Source organism: Gasterosteus aculeatus, chromosome 3 (genome assembly GCF_964276395.1).
Source record: "Gasterosteus aculeatus chromosome 3, fGasAcu3.hap1.1, whole genome shotgun sequence".
Classification (NCBI taxonomy): domain Eukaryota; kingdom Metazoa; phylum Chordata; class Actinopteri; order Perciformes; family Gasterosteidae; genus Gasterosteus; species Gasterosteus aculeatus.
In genome coordinates, this window is record NC_135690.1 from 5,387,669 (window position 1) to 5,411,157 (window position 23,489).

The window sequence follows — 23,489 nt, forward strand, 5'->3', positions numbered from 1 at the left end:
TAAACTTTGAAAGTCATCACATGAACATAAGTGTTGATCAGATTACTGCGTAGCGAGCATGGATTCATCCAAAAAGATCCATGATGAAATCCATATTCCGTCGTCTATGTTTCCATTACTTTTCCTAAAGCGTGAGGTTTTTGCCGCAGCATCTCTGGTATCCACAGCATCCTAGATAACCCTCAAAATACTTTTGCTCTTATTACATTTTTAGAGAAACTGAAATAAGATCAGCTCAAGGAAAAATAAAAGCATCACAATAATACAAGTTAAAAAAAAAAAAACAGAAAAGAAAAGTGAGCAGTAGGAGGAGAGACGGGGACAGAGCAGCCACGCTCCCCAGTGACCAGCTCTCCCTCCACTTCTATAATTGCATTTCTGGGCGCACGCGCTCACAGGCGCTGGTGACCAGCGGGTCAATTGCCCAGCTAAATGTGTTTTCCTTCTCCTCGCTAAGAGTGTGTGTGTGTGTGTGTGTGGGGGGGGGGGGGGGGGGCTGTGCTGAGCTGGGCCGATCCCGGGTGAACAAGACACCGCAGCCGGACCGCTGGCACCGTTTGGGGTCCCTCGGTCACGTCGTGCAGAGGAGGCTCACTCAAGGCGGACAGACGGAGGAGATGATGGATGAGCGGAAGAGGAGACGGAGGAAGCGGGCGGAGCCCCCGTCAGCTCTGTCCGCCAGCTAACGAGCTTCGGGTGCGACGCTAAAAACCCGGCGCAGTGTGTGAGATGAGGAGAGTGTGTGTACCTCTGAAGCCTCCCTCCAGCAGAGCCGTCGCTCTGATTCGCTTCTGCCCCGCCCACTCGTACTCCTCAAAGCCTCGGCCGTTCTCTCCGTCCATGTCTGCGGAGTCGTCGTCGCCTAGCGCGCCCTCGCGCTGACACACACAAACACGGGGACACGTTAATCACAGAGGAAACGCCACAAAGGCTTTCAGGGCAGAATAGTGGTGCAGAGGACGACAGGCCGGACCCCCACAGCACGCGTTCCCCAAACCGTGACCACCGGTGACCCAGCGGCGTCGGCAGAGAGGACACGCTCAGAGAGGAAGGTGTGCACATACGGCAGTAATGCTTTACCATCCTACACGCGTCGTGTTTATCGCCTACGTCTGGACTTGGAGACGGGAGGCCGGTACATAATGCCCATTTCTTGGTTCTTTCGCTACTTGCACCAAAAAGCCAATTTAAAAGAAATGCACAACTTAAATGAACCCTTAAGCACTTCTTGTCAGTTGTCTCTCCTTGCAAAAATAAAGATATAAAGATTTACAGGTTGTATAAAACGTACACTTTTATACAAAGAAAAAGCATCTAAACATTCTAATGGAAGGCGACTGTCACCTTATGGCAGCACCTTCTTGTTTCTGGAGATTCTACCTCCATAATCCACAGCAGACTGTACCTGTGTCTTTATTTATTTATTTAGAATTTGTAATAACAAATACATTTTAAATTCTAAAGACTAAAATGATATTTCCTTTGACTTATTTACTTTATTAGGTTTGTTTGTTACTAAGTGAACAGCTGATGAAGAAGGCTTGTATACAGGTTGTCAGTTATTTGGCTAAAGACCAAAAATCGGTTCACCTCAAAGCTACAGAAGGATGTCTGTATAATTTAAAGTAAAAGTGAGAAGCTTCTATCCATTTTATTGCTAATCAGAACAAGAGGATAGTAACTTCAGGCCCTGGTTGGGTGCAACACGCTACAAAGCAACAAAAACACAGCTGGTGTGGGATGGGACGGCACAGCGTGCTGGGGGGGAGGAGGTGTTAGTGTCTCTGACGGACAGCAGTGAGTGGGGGGAGACAGAGGGGGCGGTGGCCGTTAGTGGGGATGATTCTACTCTAGGATGGAAAGAAGCGTCTACTGGGAGGGACGACCGGCGACCGGGTCGGGTACTACGACCCCCAGAGAGGAACCGGCCCCTCGGCTCTGGGGGCCAAAAGGTGGGGCGGTTATGCTCGGAACGCGACCACGTCACGCGGGGCGGACCGCATACTTCTGGTTCAGCTCAGTGGTGGCTGAGGGGATCGACGCTGCGTTGATCCCCATGTGAAATGTCTTAAGAGGTGGTCAACATCTACAGGAGCTACTGACTGTTCTACAGAGGAGGGTGGGGCGTTAAGAGGTGACTGGTCAGTGACTACAGGAAGAGAAAGGTTGACAGGCAGTCCGACCGGCGGTGTTTCAGAGGCCCGGGGGTGTACTACCTGGATCAGGCATTGTTCCACATGTCTACTCATCTCCTCCTCGCTCCCAGCCAGTGGGGCGCTGCACAGCGGACATACCTGGCCCCCATCCTCAGGCTTCCTCCTCTTCATCTTTCCTATACGGGCTGCAGGGGGGCAGAAGAAGGGAGACGGACGGACACGTTTTTAGTTCAAAGCACCATTGTTGTGGGCCAGCATGATTACATGGAAGGTGACAAAGAAGCGACAAGCGGCGGACGTAACGGTGTTGATCCCGTTCCTACACTCGACATCCACGCTGTGCCTCTCCCCCGGTTTGTCCCCTGCCCTCCTGTCACACATTTCATTTGGAATTTAACAGATGAGAACAGGGGTCACTGCGGCCCGAGTCTCTGGCGCCGAGGGACGTTCCTTTTCAGCCAGCCAGGGAAGGGGGAGACCATGACGGTGGGAGAGGACACACGGGAGTCGGTCCGGGAGGGTTGAGGAGAAGAACAGCCTCATCCTCCTCCTCCTCCTCTTCGCCAATTCTCCCCTGATGCTAATCAAGGGGAGCGTCGTTAAATAGAGATGAGAAAGCGATGCTGATTGGGTCGCTCACCCCCACCCGCTGTTGGAGTGAGATGGAGGCCGAAGTTTAAGCCTCTCGTCACGGGCGCTGACGCCGCCGCCTCAGCTTCGGCATGCGCTGATATATAATGTTAACTAACTTAACTAACTTCTGGTGTTTAACGCAGCCACTGATCCTTTTACTGTTCGACCGGCGTTATTGTGTCGTTACAGGACACAGGAAGTGCTGCCCACGTTCGCCGCTGTTTGTGGATTACGAATCCTCATCGCTCGGTTTAGTCCCAGTTTGTTCCTAACATGATGTTATAAAGTTCAAAGGCTAAGAATTCACATTTCCCCAAAAATAAACTATATGAGGCTGTCTATCCATCTGGATGAAACAAGTCATTTATATCTTGACACTAGTGATATCATGTTGTATTTAAAAGTGATGATCAATTTCTTTTCATTGTAGGAGTCATTTTAAATCAAATTTATGGAACCTTTCTGCCAAGTTCAACCACTTAAATACCTGAATATGCTGAAGAATAAAATATATTTTCCAATCATTTTTTTCCTTACTTCGTTACTTATTTTCTCCAAATAAATATGTATATTTTCATCTAAAAAAAACGTTTTAAATGAAAAACCTTCCTGAGTAAACTTTATATGACGACACATAATGCGTATTAATAAGCACTCAGGAGATGAGGCGCGTTTACATACCATTCAATCTCGTTTGCCTGTTCGCCCGAACTCGTAAAAATGTCTGCAAGCAGAAGGAAGGGGGGGAGGAAAAAAGAAGGAGGAAACACACATTAGATACTAAACCAACCACACGACATGTTCATGATGACAAACACAACTTTTTGGCCTGGGATTGCTGTGGATGCTGAGGTTGGGGCACTGTAAACAAGACCTACTTCTCTATTGTTTTCCTCATCCTCCATGTCTGTCGGGCTTCACTCACGCCTCATTCTACAGCCGCCACAAACTCTCTGCTGGAAACCACCCGCCTGCGTCCACACACGCTGCGCATCGCCACAAACTGAAGTCTGCGTCTATTTTGTACCGCGGATGGGAAAGGATTGAAAGTGGCGCTCGTATCGGCAGACATTGCTCGTGTCCGACGCCATGTTGGCTTGTTGTGATCACGTGACGCCCTTAAGGCGGAAGTGGGAGAACCCGCGCGTGTCGTTGCGGGTGTCAACCGCTAGAGGGAAGCAGAGGGTTTGATTGGACGGTGGAGCGACACCTTCGGACCACACAAGATGCGCAGATATTGTACCGCTCCACCAAACAGCTGCTTACAGGAAATATTTAAAAATAATAAAAAATAAAAACACGTCAGGGATGTTTATTAAGTTGGATTATTTAGTGTGAACATCTTCAGAGGAGACATTACAAGTGAATAGGGTCAAAACAACCAAGAACGGTCAATTACTTATGATAAATATATCAAGTTTGAATATGAGAATATGAGACATTTTTATTTTATTTTACCCATTTATTGTAAAATTAGATTTTTATTACAAGTGACAAGCTCAAAATAACCAATATGCATCAACCTGAAATTTCCTCGGTTGATAAACTGTTAAACTGTGAACTATGTTAAACTGCTTTATTTCGTTGAATTACATGATTTTCAAATACAGCATTATTTAAAGCTAACTTTTGGTAAATTTGGAGAGATCCAGAAACTAAAAATCTTAATGTGCATTTGATATTTGGTTCTCCGCTAGTCAGAAAGTATACATGCTATGAAAAGTGCATGAAAACACGCTTTCTTTTGTTGGGGGTTGTGGCATATCTTGGTTTCTAGTGGTGTCTGCAGCTATTTATTATATTTTGTGTCTTCAGCAATATCAAATATGAATTCTTCACATGCAAATGTATGTGGTGGAAGAAGTAATCAATTATCTGAGTAAAGATAGCAACACAATACTGGAGATAATGCTCAATGACAAGGAAAAGCACTGCATTCAATATCCTACGTGAGTAAAATAAGCATGTTTTATCATCAAAATGTAACTAAACTTCATAATGATACAGTTACAAAATAACCCACTGCTTCCCTTCACAGGGTCACAAGATAAACCGGTGGGGCTGCAAGAAATTGATTAAGCAGGAAAGATGTGCATGTTTGTGACACAAACTAGAGTTCATATTTTAGATTATTCTGTAATCTTTTGTTAAATTGGTCACTAGAATGAGAGCCACCGGTTGAACAAAGCTGTTATTATCATGTGTTTTTTACGGAACATTTGTAAGCTAGGCTACATTTTAGTAAAGTACTGTGCAAAGGCCCCTCAAAATTGAACAAATACTTGATGAAATGTAGTGCGTTACTTTCCACCACTGGCAACACTTAAACTCTACATTAATCTAATGACCGAGGAACCTTTCTAATGAAGGAGGAACATTCGGGTCTTGGGCTGTTCAGGATGCCTGGAGTGAATTCCATTATATCATTTAGAATAACGCTCTAATCACTCAAAGTGAAGAAGTGAGAAATAAATGAAGCGAGGTCACATCCACTCTTGCCGAGTGTTCGCCGACGGACTACTGGTCTTCAAACCCCCGAGGCCGCAGCATCTTTAGCTATGTGCTGACCAAAGCATCCCCGGGCGCAGTTATGGATGCCCTCTCGTTGACACGGCAACGGTGAGTGGGCGGCGGCCCCTCTCACTGTCGGCCCGTCGTCCATCAGCGAGAGTCGGGCCTTCTCCTGCCATTTGAGGCCTCCTTCCCCCCCCCCACCTTTCCTCCGTCCATCCCCGGGCCGCCGCCACTTGAGTTATCGGCCCACTTGGCTCGCGTGGCCACTGCTACAGTATCATCACGACACACTCACTGCATGGCCGCGCGAAGGTCAGGTTTTTGAGAGGAAGGGAGGAGGTTGAAAGGGGAGGAGGACGGGGCACGGGAGGAGGCGGTGGAGTCCTCCGTCAGCGGGTAGAAACAGTCACCATTGACTTTATCATTTGTATAATATAAGGTGATTTCAGCAGTTTCACTTAATGAGAAAATCTACTTTATCCCTATATGCTCTTTATGAGCTGTGTCATCCTGAACGTATGGATGTAACGCCTGTGTGGACTTAATAGTTTGTATTTTATGGTGTAAGGGTGGGACACCCACTTAACCCGGAGATACGGTACATCACGGCCAGAAGAATTACCCGAACAAACTTTGATGAATTTAAGAGATAAAAGCAGCTGAGGACATCTGAGATTTAAGCGCATTGGCCTGCTGGTCAACGGAACTGCTGAGAGGCCGTAAAAAACAAAAGAAACCCACAATGAGCCTCCGCTGCTCCACTGTTATGCATCTGTCAGCACCATGGAATTCACCCAACTTTAGAACATGATCCGACCAACGCTGTGGATGGACATGGGGGACAAACAGGCCAGAATGGTGTCAAACCAGATGTGTGTGTGTGTGTGGGTGTGTCTGAGAGTGCGACCTGGTATCTGTCGGAGTGGTGGGCGTCTTCGGAGGACAGTGGCGACACCACGGGAGACTCTCCCTCACGCTTGATGTGCACCGACAACAGCATCGACTGGAGAGGGAGAGAGAGAGAGGGAGGGAGACAGAGGAGTAAAATGTCTTCTATATGCAGATGATCTTGTTATATTATCAGCAGAACCCGTCCTCGCTTGACAGTTCAAATGAATGCGGACAAGACAAGAGTCCCGCTGTTTCAAAAACAAATCCGGATGGAAGGAGAACAGCTGGGGGGGGGGCGACCGCGGCGAGGCCCGAGCTTCCGTTCGACGCTGAGATCGGTACGTTTTACTGCAAAGCATCCAACGAGGTCAAAGCGTTCACTTCAATGTCATCTCTGATCGAGGTATCGGGGGGAATTCAAAGTGTCAGCATTTTGAACGTCACATGACGAGTGAGAGGCGAAAGCAGTGAGAGCAAAACGCATAACCAACGTGGAATGTTTGATCTTGCAGCACAATCATTTTATTTCTAGAGGCGAGCGCCACGTCATCCATGATGACGGTAACCTGCCTGACTTTGTCTATAAAGGCCCTTCCACTGATTGGAGTTAATGTTTATGGGACGATGAGAGGAGTGAGGGGAGAGCGACTGATTGAAACGAAAGGGGAGAAGAGGAGGAGGAGGAAGGGTAAACATGTGAAGAGGAGGGAGCATAACTGTCTGACATTACGGGACGGCGCCTGTCCATAATATCGGCCATAGACACGCTGTCTGTCTCTCTCAGACACACACACACACACATAAAACAATATCCTCTTCTAACCCACTCAGTGACAAAGACAATCCAGGGAATTCCTCAAGTGAACAGAGGAGTAAATGATGGGAATGAAAGAGAACCGTGAGCAGTATCACCTTTCTTTAATGTTTCTTTACAAGCCCTGACAGAGCTGTCGTTGTGTGTGTGTGTGTGTGTTTGCTTGTATTCCCGTGTGTGACTGTGTTGCTGCTTTATCTATTATTTTTTACAAGGCAGCTATGAAATATTTGTATTTACAGTCGTCTCCTATTAATCAAGCGGAAAGGGGCAGAGCAGAGGCTTAAGTGCTCGACAGCAGTAATCTAATAATAATATGTGAGAAATGACCAACCTCCAGCGCTGCCACAGTAAATTGGACATTATGCATGATGTTTTTATGCCTTTTATGAGTGTGTGTGTGTGTCGTCATTTTTTTTCTTCTTCTCTTTTGCCCAGGTTTAAAAAGGTCAGGAATCATGGGCCCGGAGGGGGGGGGGTTATCATTAGAATATGACATTTAACGGTGTTCAACAAAGAGCTTATAAATCTTCAATTTAAATTTCTCGGTCTTTTAAAAATAACTTATTTAATCAACATGCGAAGAGAGCAGCTGCACCGAAAGCCACATTGGGGGGGAGCGACCTCATGGGGAAGACTCACATAACCGCAATAAAGTGCCTCTTTCTGAATTTCAGCAGTAAAATACTGACACGCAAAAGTCTTTGCCTTAACGTGTCCACGTGTAGTATCCGTGTTTTTCCCTTCAGCTGGGCGAGGACCCCCTCCCCCCCCCCCATCTTTCCACGGCCCGGCGCTGAATGCTAAGCCCCGGCGGTGAGATGCGCAGTCACGGCCGGGGAGGGGGAGGCCATGCAGCTCTCACCTGCCGTTCTCCAGCGCGAGCCCACCCGCGCCGCTGTGAGTGGCGGCCCCCTAAGCCGGGGTCGGCGCTCAAAGGTGTGTGGGAATGAAAGTGGACACCCTGAATTGCTTTAGAGCTCCCGTGTCGCATGCATGCGCACGTCGGCTGTGCCTTCTCCGCAGAAGGCCGTCTGACTTTCACATGCTCTTTGGTTGGAAATAAAAACAATGAGGCGCCTGATTGCTTTTTGGGGGAACTTTCGGGAAACATTGACCCTTCTTGCTACTAATAAAGATTAGAGTAGAGCTACATGCGCTGTTCAAGCGACCCCCCCCTAAGTCCCCTCGTCCAACGTTGTGTGACAGTGATGCTATTATCAGTGATAGAGCTTGGGGGGGGGGACACATTTCTAGGTAACAACATGTAGCACAAATTTAACATTTTTCAGCTAAATGGTACGAAAACAAATAAGCAGTAAAGCAAAAACACATTCTCGGATCATATTTGATGATCGGCAGCTGCGTGGAGAGACTCTTTCCCTTCTGGGCGTGGTGGAATCTTGAAAATGTCATTAGGAGCACTAAGGGGAGGCTGTGGAGGAACCAGATGTTTTCACATGTTATCTGTCCCCACAACTGTCAGGATGTACTGACGGTTTGAGCAACTACGCCCTAAAAAAGCTATTTTTATTGAAGTCACCAACTGCGGCTTTAAATCCACTATCTAGACATTATGTTCACAACCGTCTTGGTTGGGCGGCTGCTGACGTGGTCAGATGAGTCAATGGCTGCAGGCGCCATGAGGGAATCTCTTGATGGCATCAAGAAGTTGTCTTCCCACAATTTGCCGCTATCTGTCCTTTTTGTTCAGATTGTGTTTTTTGTGCGCCTGCATGTCGGCCTCTCTAATTGGAAACAATCACAGTACAGTGCCTCTAAAGTGGCTCCGCTGCCAACTGGACCGCGGGAGACTGGTACTTGTGTGTTTAAGGCTACGAGACGGCGGCTTTACAGTACAGCCGATTTCCCCTCAGCGCGGCGAGGAGGAACAGAGGCATCGGAGTACCAGCTCTGATGGACGGTGAAGCGCTACAGCAACAAGAGCCACAGTGCTGCCAAACCTGACAATGCACGCGTCTCATTTCGTATCCCGTCTCTTTTTGCACGTAAGGAAAAAGCGATGTTCCAAACACGAGAACACATTGAGGTTGGGCTCACCTTCGGGGTTCCTGGAGTGGCTGCTCCATCCTTGGGTGAAGTGTTCTTACTGCAACACAGACAGAAGACAGAAGTGGAATTCAGTGGCGTTGCTGTTGACTCTGGACTTATCTTTCATGATTGTTTTTACAGGGTGAATATGGAAACCCCAGAAACAGCTGGGCATCCCGGGGTATCACGGTCTTTCACTGTCTTTCATGTGATAAAACTTTCGCTTTCTTCCCTCGCTCCTCTCTCCTCTATCCCCTCTCACCCGTCCGTCTCCCGCCATTCTATTTTCATGGTAATTGAAAACATTGCTGCGGATGTCGGGATCACACAGAACATCACGGGGAATTCTCCGCTCGGGCAATCGTTCCCCAGCTTTGTTGTGGCGGCAGAAGCAGGACAGAAGAGATCTGGCGATGATTTGATTTGTCGTGAAGTCGGCCTGCGGTCGCTTTGACGTGTAAACGTTATGGGGAAAAGGGGGAGAGAGGGTGCCTAGGAGGGGGGGGGGGCATAAAAAAGACATGTTCCTTGCCAGGAGAGGCACACATAGGTGTCTGTGTGTGATACTACAGACGTAGAAGGATGGAAAGTGAAAAAGTTATAAACAGGCCACAATTATGCCAATAAAAGAGACACATTTACTCTTTAAGCCAAACCATAATCCTTCATTCTCACTTGATCTGTAGTTTACTTTTTTTTGTTGCCTCCCCCCTTCTCTTTCCCCCCCCTCTATCACCCCTTCTCTGTGAAGACTCAACATTCAATACTTTATTCCCACATCAAAATTGGACTGATTGGAATTTGTCTTTCTTCCCTTCCCCCTCCGCCTCCCTTTCTCTCCCCGGGCCGAATGCGGGGACACATGCCTCCGAGCTTCCCTCGGCCTCGGCGGGTTGACACAGCGAGACGCGCTTGTCATGTTTGCTTTGAGACCCTGTTAGCGCTCCAGACCCCTCGGACGCGGGATCCAGCGTGACCGCTAATCTGACAGCATGCCGTGGTAGACGAGGGGTTTCCTTTCCAATGGCCGGATGGGTGGATTATGAGAATTAGAAGCCCTAGTTGCAGGTCGCTTATCTGGAGAAGAACTTAGTGGCACAGGAGCGAGGCCTACGTACGAGACAGGGAGGAAGGTAGTGCATAGCTTTGGGGGAGGGATGGATGGGGATACAGAAGCAGAAGAGTGTCTTGGTCCATGTATTTAAAGTCCACTCCGCTGATTTCACAAATCAAGGTCAGTTGACTATTCGTGAAGAACTACAACAGAACAGCAGTGTGAAGGACGGACGCATTGTTTAGTCATGCGAGAACATTGCAATGGGTTTTTACACACAGCCTGTAAGAAGTGGACGTGAAGACTTTGGTTTGCAGATTTGGGATCCTGGATTATTCTGTCAGTCACCATCTTGTTTTTTTGCAACAGGAAGTGAAACTAAAGGGTGGAGCTAAAGGCAACGGAAATGTTACAATTAACTTTAACTGTGAAAGTTGTAAGACGTGCTGCATAGATGACATGTGTCAACAACCTGCCAATAAAAGGCATTTTCTACTTTGTGGTCTGTTTGACTCTAAATGTACTAAATGGACATTATACTGTGTTGAAGACTTGAAACTAGAGATTGATGTTTACAAAAGTCACTGAGGGAATAAATCAAGTAGAGACATTTTCTCATAAGCTTCTACACAAGTAGTCTTCTTTTTAAATAAAACAACATAAAAATGTCCACTTATGCAATGGCTTCACTTTTAAAATGTGAAAAAAAAGTTTCCTTCCTGGTTTTACCTCCCAGGTGAGCTGGTATCTCCAGCTAATATCCCCAAATAAATAAATGTCCCCACTTCTGAGCTCAAGTGAGTCTCCCCAAACATTTCAATATACATATTTCTTTCATAAATTTGGCATTTAACTTTTACTTTGCTGTGTTATTTTACTTCATTAGCCCATATGATCTTTTTGAACTGGGGTGAGTGGCTAGCGCTTGTGGGAGCGTGCACGTGTAGCCGTGTGTGAATGTATTGAATGTCTATGAAAATGTGTCGTTGCTGCTTTTGTGTCTCTACCCGTGGATGTGTGTTTGCGTCTGTATACAACTTTGTGTGTGTGTGTGTGTGTGTGTGTGTCGAACAGCAGGCCTCGCCTCCACCAACAAAGAGAATAAACACGGGTGACACAGTCAACCTGCTGTGTAATGCAGGGGAACCTGCCAACGCCCCACACCTGCCCCCCCCCCCCCCCCCCCCGCTCTCATTCTCTCTCTCCATCTCACTTTTATTCATTACCTGGAACCTCTGCAGAGGCATCACAATAACAGCCAACTCCACCTGCTTGTTGACAGTGTCAAACCGCGACCAGGGAGGGGGGAGGAGGGGGAGGGAAGAGAGAGCGGGAGAGAGGACAGCAGTTGCACGTCTGCCACGATGGGAGAAAATTGCCACGGTGACAGGGTGGGTGATAGAGAGATGAAAGGGAGTGAGCAATAGGGGAGCGGGGGCTGGGAGGGGTGGGGGGGGGGGGGGGTTGAAGGAGATGAAATGTAAGGCGAGAGAGGGAGAGCGAGCGACGTAAAGAGAGAGATGGAGCCTGCGAAAGATGAAGGGAGACAGGAAAACGAGGGAGAGAAAGAGAGGGATTGACGGGAGAGTTGGTGTGTCGCCCGCCTCTTCTCGCAGCTCCAACACGTCTGTTTGCCCGGTTCTATGAATTTTTGATGGCAAAAAGAGAAAGAGGGGGTGGAGGGGGGGGGGGGGGGATTAACCGGGCTGCTGCCTGCCATGTCAAAGCGACGGGGGAAAGAGTGTGGAAATGAGCGGCACAGCAAAGCGAAACAAACACACAGAAGACGCAGACGGGAGGAAAAAAGGAAGGGAGACGAGACGGGAGACAAAGCAATTTAAGAGGTGCTGTAATAATGAGGCCTGCACGTGAGCAAAGGGGGGAGGAGGGGGGGGGGCATGAGGGGGCCTACAATCGAAGTTTACAACATACGTATATTCCCCCACGGCACGCAGGGCAAGAAGAGCGAGACCTGCAACAGGAAGTCGCCACGCAGCGAGCAGCATTAGTGCGCAATCACCTGAACCTACGATGTGCGTTTCTACGGGAGCCCAGGAAGGACAAAGTAACCCTGAAGCCTGAAACGGTTGTGACGGCTGGTCAGTAAACTGGGCGCAAATTCCATTAAGTCACTATACGCCCACCCTCGCCAAACCCAGGTTAAACCTGCATCAATCCTACACAAGCAGCGACAGGCTGAGTTTGACTGACAGCTAGCAGAGGGCTCGGCCCCTCCCACCTAAGGGAGAGAGAGAGAGAGAGAGAGAGAGAGAGAGAGAGAGAGAGAGAGAGAGAGGGAGATGAATAAGTCCTTTTTCAGGGGGACTTGGGTGGATGGAAGGAGGAATGGAGGGATGGCGCTTGCCTCGAGATGCTGATTGCTTTTTGCCTTTTGGTGTCGTCTGCTGGAGGGGGGGGAGGTCACTTGCTCTAGTGGAGGCAAATTGATTATGGAGGAGGAGGAGGAGGAAGATGAGGACGAGGAAGCTGGGAAGGGTTACGTACAGGAGGGAGGGTATGTAGATTACTTTGCCCCCAAGAGCCACCTGACGTTTACGGGGCATGATAGATTACCATTTGCTCAACTGTGCGTGAGTGTGTGTGTGTGTGTGTGTGTGTGTGTGTGTGTGTGTGTGATTTCCGTGGCGGTGCGCGAGGAGCCGTGGCCCGTGAACACGCGGCGGAGCCCACAGTCACCAGAGAGGACGGGGCGGCGGTCGCAATCAAACGGCCGACGAGGGCGGAGGAGGCAAATACAGCAAAACAAATAGAAACGGCCCAGACGAGCAGATGTTGGCAGATGAGGCGCCGACCGCGCCGACACGTTTGGAACATGCAAACATGTGCTCCAGCGCGCGCACGCGCCCCTGGCTTTCCTTCCCCGCGGCACTTTCATTCGGCGAGCGCCGAGCCGTCATTAAAGGCAGATTTACTACAAATTGGACCAAATTCCCGCTGTCACTTTCAATGATGGCTGCTACCATGCAGAGAGCCGCGGAGAGGGAGAGCGAGCAAAATAACACACACACACACACACACACACACACACACACACACACACACACACACACACACACACACACACTTTTATTCTATGCCTTGCATCCATTCCGTTTGACAGGCACACAAAGCGAAAGGAACATCTGCATCAAAGTATCTTCAAATTTGATCTTTTGCATCCTTGTTCCCTCCCCCCTCTCTACTCTCTGCATGTGTGTGTGTGTGTGCGCGCGCACGTGTCGGACAGGTTAATGGTGAGTAGCTAAATCAGCCAGCCGTGACGTTAGCCACCATCCCATCATCCCACCCGGGATGACGCTATTTCCTTAAATAACCGCATGTGTGTGTGTGTGTGTGTGTGAGTGTTTGTGCTCACACAGGATCTCAGTCCCACAGAGGGAAGGGCAGACTACTAACCTTTATTAATTATTGAAACACACACACACACACACCTCACCGTATCAGAGGACAAGGATGGATGAATGACCCTCACAGCTCTCCAATGTGATCTATTCTATTGTGTTATGTTCTCAGTCGGCTTAATCAGGGACAAGTTAGCGAGCTCTATCGGCCGAGATTTGTCTCTTTGTTTTTCAGAATACACGGTTCTGTAGGTGTCTGTCTCTAATAAAATGTTCTCTAATTTTGCTGCCCTGCTTCCCTCCTGCTAACCCCTTTACAGCAGGGATGCGGTGTTTTGGTGGGCTGACCGAGGAGGTTTCACCCACATGTTTCATATCATATATAGATCATTAGATCTTAGCCCGGGTCGCTGCTCTTGGTCTGATTTGAGGCGCTCCAAACTCTTGCAAATGAGGCGATAAAGAAATGACGGGATCGGGTCAGAAGGGGGCGGAGTGAAAGACGGAGTCAGGGGGGAGAACATGGCGAAGCTGTGAGGAGGAGAAAGAAGAATGGAAGGTGACGGATGGCGGAGCAAGAGGGCAGACGAGGAGAACAGGAGCGAGAGGAATGAGGAATGAGGGGGAGGGGGGGGGGGGGGGGGGGGGTGAGGCAGGTGTAAACGGGGGGTAAATGAAGTGTGATTTTATATGTGGGGTGACGCTATCTGTCGCCCCGTTCCTACAGGTTAATGGGGACTATCATAAAGCTGGGCCGCGAAGGTGGATGCCGGGTCACACACAGAGACACACACAATCTGTGTGTACACAAACACACACACGGAGCCAGATGTGCGGTCAAGGTGAAATATGGGTCCTAATGGTTGTGTCCCATCGTTAAAAGGGCTTGGAGTTGATTTATCCGCCGTAAAACAGCTTGCGCACCTGTCACAAAGAGAAGCGGGGAGAGGGGCGGCAGCGGCGAACCTGAGGTCACAGGTCTGAACCCTGATCCCCGCGGGAAACACTTAGCGTTACGTCGACGGCGTGCCGCTGCCTTTTATGCAGATTTACGGCAGCGGTCTCTCGGCTAAGGCAGAAAGGCGGTCAGTGGGCCCGACGCGACAGCTGAGTTAGAGCTCAGCCTCCGACCTCGGCCTAAAAAAAATACGCATCCTTACGAGGCAGCGAAGTATTCGTCTTGGGGATCGACATCAGTTTGGTTTCGCCGGGTGCGCGGTGACAATGTGCTGAGGTGCGTGTTCATGGTTCGCTTCGCAAAAGGACTGGAAAACGCGGAGAAAAGGGAGCCGGTCGACGCTTGGTGACAACAAACAAATACTGGACCTTCACCCAGCAGACCCCTGTGGGTATCCGGAGACCAGGCGCTGTGCCAGACATGATTGTGTGTGTGTGTTTCAGACGTACCTGAAGCATGCAGCGGTTAACCTCTCTATCTCCGTCTCCATGTGTTCCTGAAGCTCTCCGGGCCTCAGCAGCACCTGGCAGATGGGACAGATCGGAGCCTGGCTATCATACATGGACATCTTCTTTTTACCTGGAGACAAGACGGGAAGCAGGACAAAAGGAGGAACATCAGCATGTGCACAGGACAGATTTCGTCATAGCACATAAATACGATGTGTCTGTCCGTCTTATTCCACAAAGACAAAGCAGATGTCTGCGACAAAGTACCCGGCGTGCGGTGTACACTCTGCATAGTTCACCCTTGGATTGACCGAGATGAACCACTCAAAGAAGGATTGTGTTTTCGGTCGAGCCTTAAACAGGTTTGTGCTCTCTGAACCACACGCGCACAAAGTGCACGTGCGCCCTAATTCTGCTTTTACACATAATCGGAACGGGGGAATAGAGTGGTGCGCAGTCTCCAGCGTGTCCCCTCAGGTCGAAGCCGATTAAAGGAGGGTCAGCCGGGGATGAGATAATGCTGTATGGAGTCTGCCAACACTACCTCACTTCATTGTCCTTGATCGGGGGGGGGGGCACAGGGCGGGGGCCCACCTGTGTGTGTGTGTGTGTGTTTGCATTGTGTGCATCGGGGAAAGTGCAGGCTTAGCTCTTTTGGCAGGTCGTCGTCTCTGTGCCTTTGTGTTCACATGTGCGTAGTAAACACCCAACTTTCTCAGGTTTGCCTTTGAGTGCATTTGAGCCGGTTAAAAATATCGTCTATTGAACGCGTCTCGGTGCTTCATGTCGGACGACACTTCCTGATTTGCTGTATTCAGCCAATCAAACTGGCTTTTTTTTAGTCTAGAGAACAATAGGCTCCGCCTCAGCCAGGATATCCCGTTTAGACTGCTTGTCCCCACGGCAACGGGAGGACCAGGCGGGGGACTCCCTACCCCGTCTTGTCTTCGTCCACTCTCTCCTATGTAAACACACACACACACACACACACACACGTGCAGGCCTCTGGCGACACATACTCCTCGCTTATATATTGGTGTGTCAGAACAGCTTCCTGCAAGAGAACTCATCAACGAGGAACACACGCACACACACACGCACACACACACCCTCCCCCCTTTGTCAGAGCGTGCGTGTGCATACCGGCCTCCCATCCTCCCGCACCGCTACGCAGCAGAGCCACAGCACCGGACACGTTAAGCAACTTTGAAAAATAGGTAATCGATTACCCTCCATGCCTCCCTCTGCCTTTATCCTTCCCCACACCTTTACCTCCCCATGCTCCCCCCCCCCCCTCTCTCCCCCCCTCTCTCTCTCCCCAGCCTTATCCATTTCTAATTTTCTGCCCGCTACCATCCATTTATCGGTTTCATTTCTTTCGCCTCCTCTCTCCTATCCCTCATCTCCTCTCTGATTATTTCATTGTTCCCCCCCCCCCCCTTCATTTCTTTCCATCTTTTCGTCTTCTGTTGCCCCATCACTTTCTCCGTCCCCTCATGTTGCTTGCCTCTTTCCCCCCCTCGTTCCTCCCTCATTTTCCCCAACCTTCTACCCTTTATTGCTTTGACAAGATAATTTGAGTCATGCTGAAGCCGCCACAGCAAACAAAGAGGGATCCAATCCCTGTCTGCAGCTGATGGGGCTCTTTCTATTCCACGGACAAAACACACACAGACACACACAGACGCACATAAACGCTTGGGCTTCTGTAATGTAAATAAATCCTAAAAGTAAATTATTTTGCACAGCGTGAATCTACCGTTTTTAGGGGTTTTTTTGCATTTAAATGTGCTGTTTGTCCTTTGAATTGTGGAATATTCTGACTTTTATTTGTGTTATTATCAAAAACAACTATGGAAAAGGAAGCGTGTGAACACAGAATGTCAACAATCGTGAGGAAAAGTTGGATTGGAATTGAGCCGTTCAATGCGGACACTGATTAAAAAAACCCGCCGCCAATCCAGATGTCGTGGTTATGGTCTCAGCGTATTAGGCGATGTTGTCAAATCTCAGGAGCTGACTTCCGTCGCTGTTCCCTCGCCCTTTTTCGTGTCACTCTCACCCTCCGCCCGTCTCCCCTTTTCTCCCCCTATGTTCCCCTTCTCGTGGTGAGGGGAGTGAGTGACGGGGAGAGGCGATGTACAGACAGATAAATCCAGAGGAGGAGGGGAGAGGAGAAAGGGGGGGGGGGTGTTGATGTGATGTCGCACACAACGACTTGTCAGCGCCTTAAAGATGATTAATGTCGGGGCAACACACACACACACACACACACACACACACACACCAAGAGGCTCCTGCATGTCCTGCTTTGGACCTCACAGCTCAAACACACACACACACACACCCCGCGGCGCAACATGGGTGCGTTTAATCTCAGGGACGCAGAGGGAAGGCGTCTGAGTCAGGGGAGGGGAGAGGTAGGGGGGAGGGTGGGGGAGGGGGGGGGCGGACAATAACAAGGAAATAGGCCTGACAGGACTTTTTAGTGTCGCGATTCTTCAGCGAGCGACGGAGAGAAGGCTCGGAGGACGGATGGATGCGTGGAAGGAGGAGAGCGGAGAGGAGGTGCCCGTCCCTCTGACAGCCATGATGGAGTGCAGGCTTGATCGTCCCCCCCCGTCCCCCACACTCCTTTCCCTCCTCCCCTCCTCCACACCCCAATGTGCCAAGATGGATCGTGTCATCTTCCGACTTCCCCTCTCCATCCCTCCCTGTCCGCCTGTCTTCCTACCTCACTCCATTCCTCGCCCACTTTAGCTTCACACCTTGTGTTTCCTTTTCTCCTCCTGTCCTCACTGCACCCCATTTACCCCCCCACCTCGTCCCCTTAATCCCCGCTTTTTGTCCGTGTCACAGAACAGCCCGTCACCCGGCTGGTAGGAAGCGTATCCGGCTGACTTTTGGGATCCTCAGTCGTGATTTATTTCCTCGCCGATGCGGCGCTGGCGCGGTGGACCTCCACCCATTTAGTCCCTAAATCCTCTTTCATCTCATGTTATGAGCAGCGTGGGACAATCACGCATCTCCCTGCAACAAGTCACTCGCTCATCCTCTGCTGTTAACACCAGTGGGTTTTTTAATGTCCCCTCCTTCAAGTATTAAACTAAGTAAAGCGAGTAAAGGATTCGATGTGCTGTGTGTAAATAAGTCAGCATTAAATAATAATCATCAAAACATTTAAAAAATAATAAGACAGCCCACACTTAACGTGTTAAAGTTCTTTACTAATGAAATAATGATGAGTCACACACACACACACACACACACGCAGGTAATTATAGACACCAGATGGTGAGGCGGAGGAAGCTACATCACACGGAAGAGTGGAGAGCAAAGAGGACCCGTCCCTCCCTGTTTGACTTTTGCCCTTCCATCCTTCCTTCCTTCCTTCCCTTCCTTTATCACCTTGCAGGCTGCTTTTCTCACTCCCTGTTCCTTCTCAGTGCCCTGATTATTTATAAAATAAATGGATTTAGCTGAGGACAATGTGTTAACTATCAATAGTCAGGAGTTCAAGACACTTGAAACATCCTTTTTTTTAAAAACTTTATCTCCTCTGCTGCCCACACAAGCCTTTTATCTCTCAGTCTCTTCCATGTGTAGCTTGAGGTCCAGATGAAGTGGGAATCAATAGATGCTAGATAGCAGACTACAATGGGCAGAGGTAAAAAGCACCCCCCCCCCGTCCCCCCATAGGGGACAGGGATGTCAGCCTCTCCTGCCTCTCAATGGGGCCACAGATAACAAACATTTGGGGTGTCCTCGTGGCTCAACGGGCTAAGAGCCGAACCGTGCGCTAACAACGCTGTGGGTCCAAAATCCCCGTTAATGGCCTGTACTGCGTGTCATCCCTTCACTATCGCCTCTCGGGGCTTCCTGACACCCCCCAAAAAACACTTGTGTGTCCCGGCTAGCGATAACATATTGTGTTGCAGCAACTTGTGCTTTACATTTGAAAGACGCAAGGTAACATTTAGAAGGAATTCCAGCTTTTAAAGTCTGCTGTAACGGATCGAATTCACTTGTAAATTATACACACAATCAGCTAATGAGCACTGGGCATGTAAACTGGATTTAAGCGTAACAATAAGAGTCTGGAAAGAGGAGGGCCAGATTTATTAGTTGGCACATGTACAGTGTGTTGGGGGGGTGCACAAACACACACACACACACACACACATATTTCCCAAATGAAATTACAAAGTGTCTACATGTAGAGGCTGTTTTTCTGTCCTTGAACGGTTGTCTTCTACTTCTTTGTGCCAAAATGCACACACACACACACACACACACACACACACACACACACACACACACACACACACACACACACACACACACACACACACACACACGCACATTCCCTCTATGTGGTTCTCCTACATGCATCAAGTGTTTATGCCTCTTTCCTCCCCTCTCCCCCTCCCCCTCCCCCTGTCCCCTCCCCTTCGCCTCGCCACTTGTCCGGCCGGTTAGCTATAACACCCGCCAACATCAGTAAACAAGGAAATCTCTCAGCCGCGGCCCGGCGTGTAACCGCATTACCGCGCCCGATAACCTCTTCAAATAATGTGCGATAAGGGGAATTTGATTTGATTCACGGAAAAGGGAAAGAGGGCTTCTGCCCCCCCTCCCTCCGGCCCGCAGTCTCTTCCTCTTTCCTTCCCTGCTCCTTCTTTTCACTTAGCCCTCGGGCCTCCTCCTCTCCGTCTCACCCCCCCCCGCCGCCTCCCCCTCTCCAGAGTGACACCGCCTCGCATCCACAATCAAATAAATCCCACCGAGGTGTCAGCCTTCATTTCCACTCCCCCCTCTCTCCCTCTACCCCCCCCCCCCCCCCAACCAAGCAAGGTGAGGTGAGAGGCCCCCGTAAAGCCATCATCTCCATAATGGCAAATATGAGCCCTGAAGCCCAAAACCAGGGGGCCACATTAACACAAATGGGACCTGCAAAGATCTGTGTGTGTGTGTGTGTGTGTGTGTGTGTGTGTGTGTGTGTGTGAGTGTGTGTGTGCGCGCCTCCCAGTGAGGTGATGTGTTTTTTTCCTAAGTGAGCTGTGATTTAAGCAGGCCAGACACTAGGCTGATCACTCGCCCCGCGTCCGTGTGTGTGTGTGCAAAACAGATGCGGCTGTGCGGCTCATTCAGAGGACATTTGATGAAATGGAACGAGGGTCAACTTCAGTTTGCCACCCGGGCGGCGTATTCCCTTCTCCGTGCATGCACACGCATGTGTGTGTGTGTGTGTGTTTCCCCTGTGTCTGTCTGATCGCAGTGTGTGTGTGTGTGTGTGTGTTTGCACGTTCTCACTCTCTGACAATGATGCATGGTGCTTTTAAATAGCACTCCTCCACGCCCCGCTCAAAACTCATCACCGGGCCCTTTTCTCCGACCCCTCCCCTCCCTCCCCTCCCTCCCCCGCGCTCCCTGGGGTTGTCACTTTTAGAAAAGCAAATGAAATGTCGGCGGCAAGAGAGAAGGGATGAAGAGATGGCCCGGATGGAGGGATTGAGAGGGTAAAGGTGTGTGTGTGTGTGTGTGTGCGTAGCAGCAAGTTTAAATCAGGGGACGTTTTCCGTGCATGAACACACGGCAGCAACACGAGAATGAGTGAAATGTAAATCTGAAGAAGCATTTATTTTACACGGACGGAACGTTTTGGCAACATGGGAGAACTGGCTGTTACTCCATGTAGAATTCTTCCAATCAGTTACAGGGGAAAGGTTTGGGCCCTGAACACGGCATCAAATATGTAAACATAAATAAATAAATAGAAAAAAAGAAATTCCAATAACATGTATGAGAAGTTTAAATATGGGGAAACAAAAGGGAAAAGCCATCAACTAATCATAAATCACCCTCATTTTGAAAATATGCTGATACGTTGTTACCTGATGAGTGTGTGTGTGTGTGTGTTTACAAGTGTGTTGAATGCATGAAGTAGGTTTTCCTCCTGGGACCCTGCTGCATGTGTCCGTCTGAAAGACATTGGCGTGATGGTTACCTCTGACTACTGACAGCTGTTTATCCAATCAATCACCTTGTAAGTGTGTGTGTGTGTGTGTGTGTGTGTGTGAGAGAGCGCAAGTAGGTATTAGAGAGAGAGGGAAGTAAATTAATGGAGCATTAACCAAGCACTGACCCACAGAGCAGAGGCACCAGCCGCTTTACACGCTGAATCTCAATCCAAGAGCCCTAGATCAACTCACACACACACGCGCACACACACACACACACACACACACACACACAAACATTACAAGCCTTACGTTCCTGCCAATCTTTTGCAGGAAATAGGCCTGATGTATTACATATGGAGTAAAGTTTAATTTCTTAAACCCACCGACAGTGTAAACTGCTTGATAGGTTAATTCTTCAGGAATAGAAATCCAATAGTGATTTAATACACACATGGTCATGGTAGCCAGTGAGGGGAAATTGTATAAACGATATAAATGGTATCCTGTTGATAAAGATCATTCATTTAATTTATTAAGATTTGTTGTAGGATTACACCATTTTTATTTTATTTTATCACGTTACCACAATCCATACTTTAAATATATACATAATGAATAATTAATTATTCTAATTAATCATCAATATTTAATGATTTTGGGTTGAGCACATTTTACACTAAAGGCGGACAAATTGAACTTTTAATTACTTTATGATTGCACTTGTTCAGTAAGCTCTTCTAATTTAGCATAAACTTTTATCGTTTTCTGTTTTTGTTTGCTATTTAAAAAAAGACACGGGAGATGGAGGACAGAGACGTCTGGTCCTTCGCTGACCTACGACCTCCCTCGTCTCCTCTCTCTGCTGACTGTCTCAGCTGTCCAGGAGGAGGAGGGATACCTGACGGAAGGGGGCGTGGGCGTGAGGCCTGCTGGAACTCATTTCCATCCCAAAAGGGGGCCTTGTCACGAAGGGAACGTGCAGCGTCAGCGGGCGTGAGCGGGGGGGAATGGATGCTCTGACTCGGCCCCAATGAAACACAAAGCTCCATCTCTTTGCCACTGAATTGGCAATGAGACTTGTACTGAAGGGATTAACCCCCCCATAATTGAGAAGACTTTATTTAGTCTTTAATACACATTTATTTCAGACCAGAGCGACCAGTACAGCTAGAGACGTACAGACTCGCTGCCCTTCACAGCCCCTCTCCGTTTGTTATCTCTCTGTATCTCCCTCATTTAATCTCCTTATTTCCTCCCTTCTGTCCTCTTTTATCCTCCTATCTCTCCCCCCCCCCTCCCCTACCCCCTTTCCCTCTCATTATCCCCCTCCCTGCTGCTTTCATATGGTCTAGCGGGCTGAATTAATTACCAAAGCCAATTAACGCTAGATTGGCTGATGTTTTAACTAATTAGCTTTAATGCGGGTGCCATGGCTGCCTGCGCTGTGTTAATTGAATCCTAACGGCGGAGGAGGAAGCCTGTGGAGGCGACATGAGAGGGACGGGTGGAGGGAGGCGCGAACACACGCACAGAGGCTGTTATTGATAATATTCAGAGCGCGTCGTGGAACAGCCAGCCTGTTGTCGCTCCCGGCTCCTCATTAACATCACCGGCCTCTTTTACCTGTTAAACACACACGCGTGCCCTCAAAGGAAAAAAGGATGCTATTAAAAAAAGACAAAAGAGATACATTTTATGTCACTGTGTAAAAGTTTGTCTTATCTAACTGGGTTTGCTTAATAGAAACTCATAACCTCACCGCGGATCTCCTGCTCCTGCCTCGCTGTAGCCGTTATTGCAAAACGTGCCCGGCAATGAGGAGCAGCCGATTAAAATCTTACATCAATGTCGGCGCCGTCCTCTCAGCAGCCGGATTACTCGCTGCGTTTACCTGCTCTCCCCTTTTAACGGCCGCCTTGCGATGGCAGGATCATCGCTGATGGAATTTGAAATGTATGCATGACAAAATATGTCATTTAGAAGGCTGGAATAAGTGCCTTGTGCTCTGCCAGCTGCAACTCGGGTTTTGGTGATTTTTTTTTAGCTTTTTTGATATTTTAAATGAATCCTTTAAATGCTATTCATCTTGACCCTAAACCGCATCATTGCAAGTCATTTGGGGTGATTTTGAAGAAGACAAAACAGCATCAAAGGGAACATAAAACATTCCAAGTAATGCCCTACAAAGCTAATAGGCTAACTACATAATTGGTAAAAATTAGTCAAAGGCAGAAAAACACTTTTACGACATCTGTTTAATCATGAGTGAAGATAAAAATACGACAAAAAATGATTCTGGCGTGGACCGCTATGGCTATGATGGAAAACACTTTGACACTGGAGTCATCACTCAGTTATTATATTCGAAATAAGAACAAAAAACGGAAAACATTCAATGTATAAGCCAATTTTTTTGTTTAAAAAAAATGTTTTTTTTAAATGGAAACAACTATCCTACCAATTCAATATTAAAATAAATGACTGTAAATCCAGAATATAGCTATTCATTTAAGGGATAGGGACCTAGGGATGACATTATCCACATCACCGTCCCTCTGTCTTCTCCCTTCTAGACACTTGAATGAGCGGCAGATTGTCTGAGGTGGCCATAAAAATCTGCATGGCGGTGTAAAAGGCTTAATG

The 23,489-nt window shown here is 48.6% G+C and overlaps 1 protein-coding gene across 14 annotated transcripts in view; it reads right to left on the reverse strand.

The window, feature by feature from the left end:
* Positions 1-23,489, reverse strand: part of rnf220a (ring finger protein 220a) — a 132,905-nt gene that overhangs the window by 17,512 nt on the left and 91,904 nt on the right. For 6 of the 14 annotated variants that reach the window (XM_078098667.1, XM_078098663.1, XM_078098665.1 and 3 more), the window contains 6 exons: positions 14,884-15,013; positions 9,070-9,118; positions 6,211-6,306; positions 3,471-3,513; positions 2,295-2,341; positions 749-878 (listed from right to left, as the gene is read on the reverse strand). In XM_078098667.1, coding sequence (XP_077954793.1) covers positions 749-878; positions 2,295-2,341; positions 3,471-3,513; positions 6,211-6,306; positions 9,070-9,118; positions 14,884-15,013 — 495 coding nt within the window. Of the gene's footprint in view, positions 1-748; positions 879-2,216; positions 2,342-3,470; positions 3,514-3,667; positions 4,052-6,210; positions 6,307-9,069; positions 9,119-14,883; positions 15,014-23,489 lie in introns of those variants that run through there. The other 8 variants (XM_040171529.2, XM_078098660.1, XM_078098659.1 and 5 more) reach the window with 3 other exon arrangements.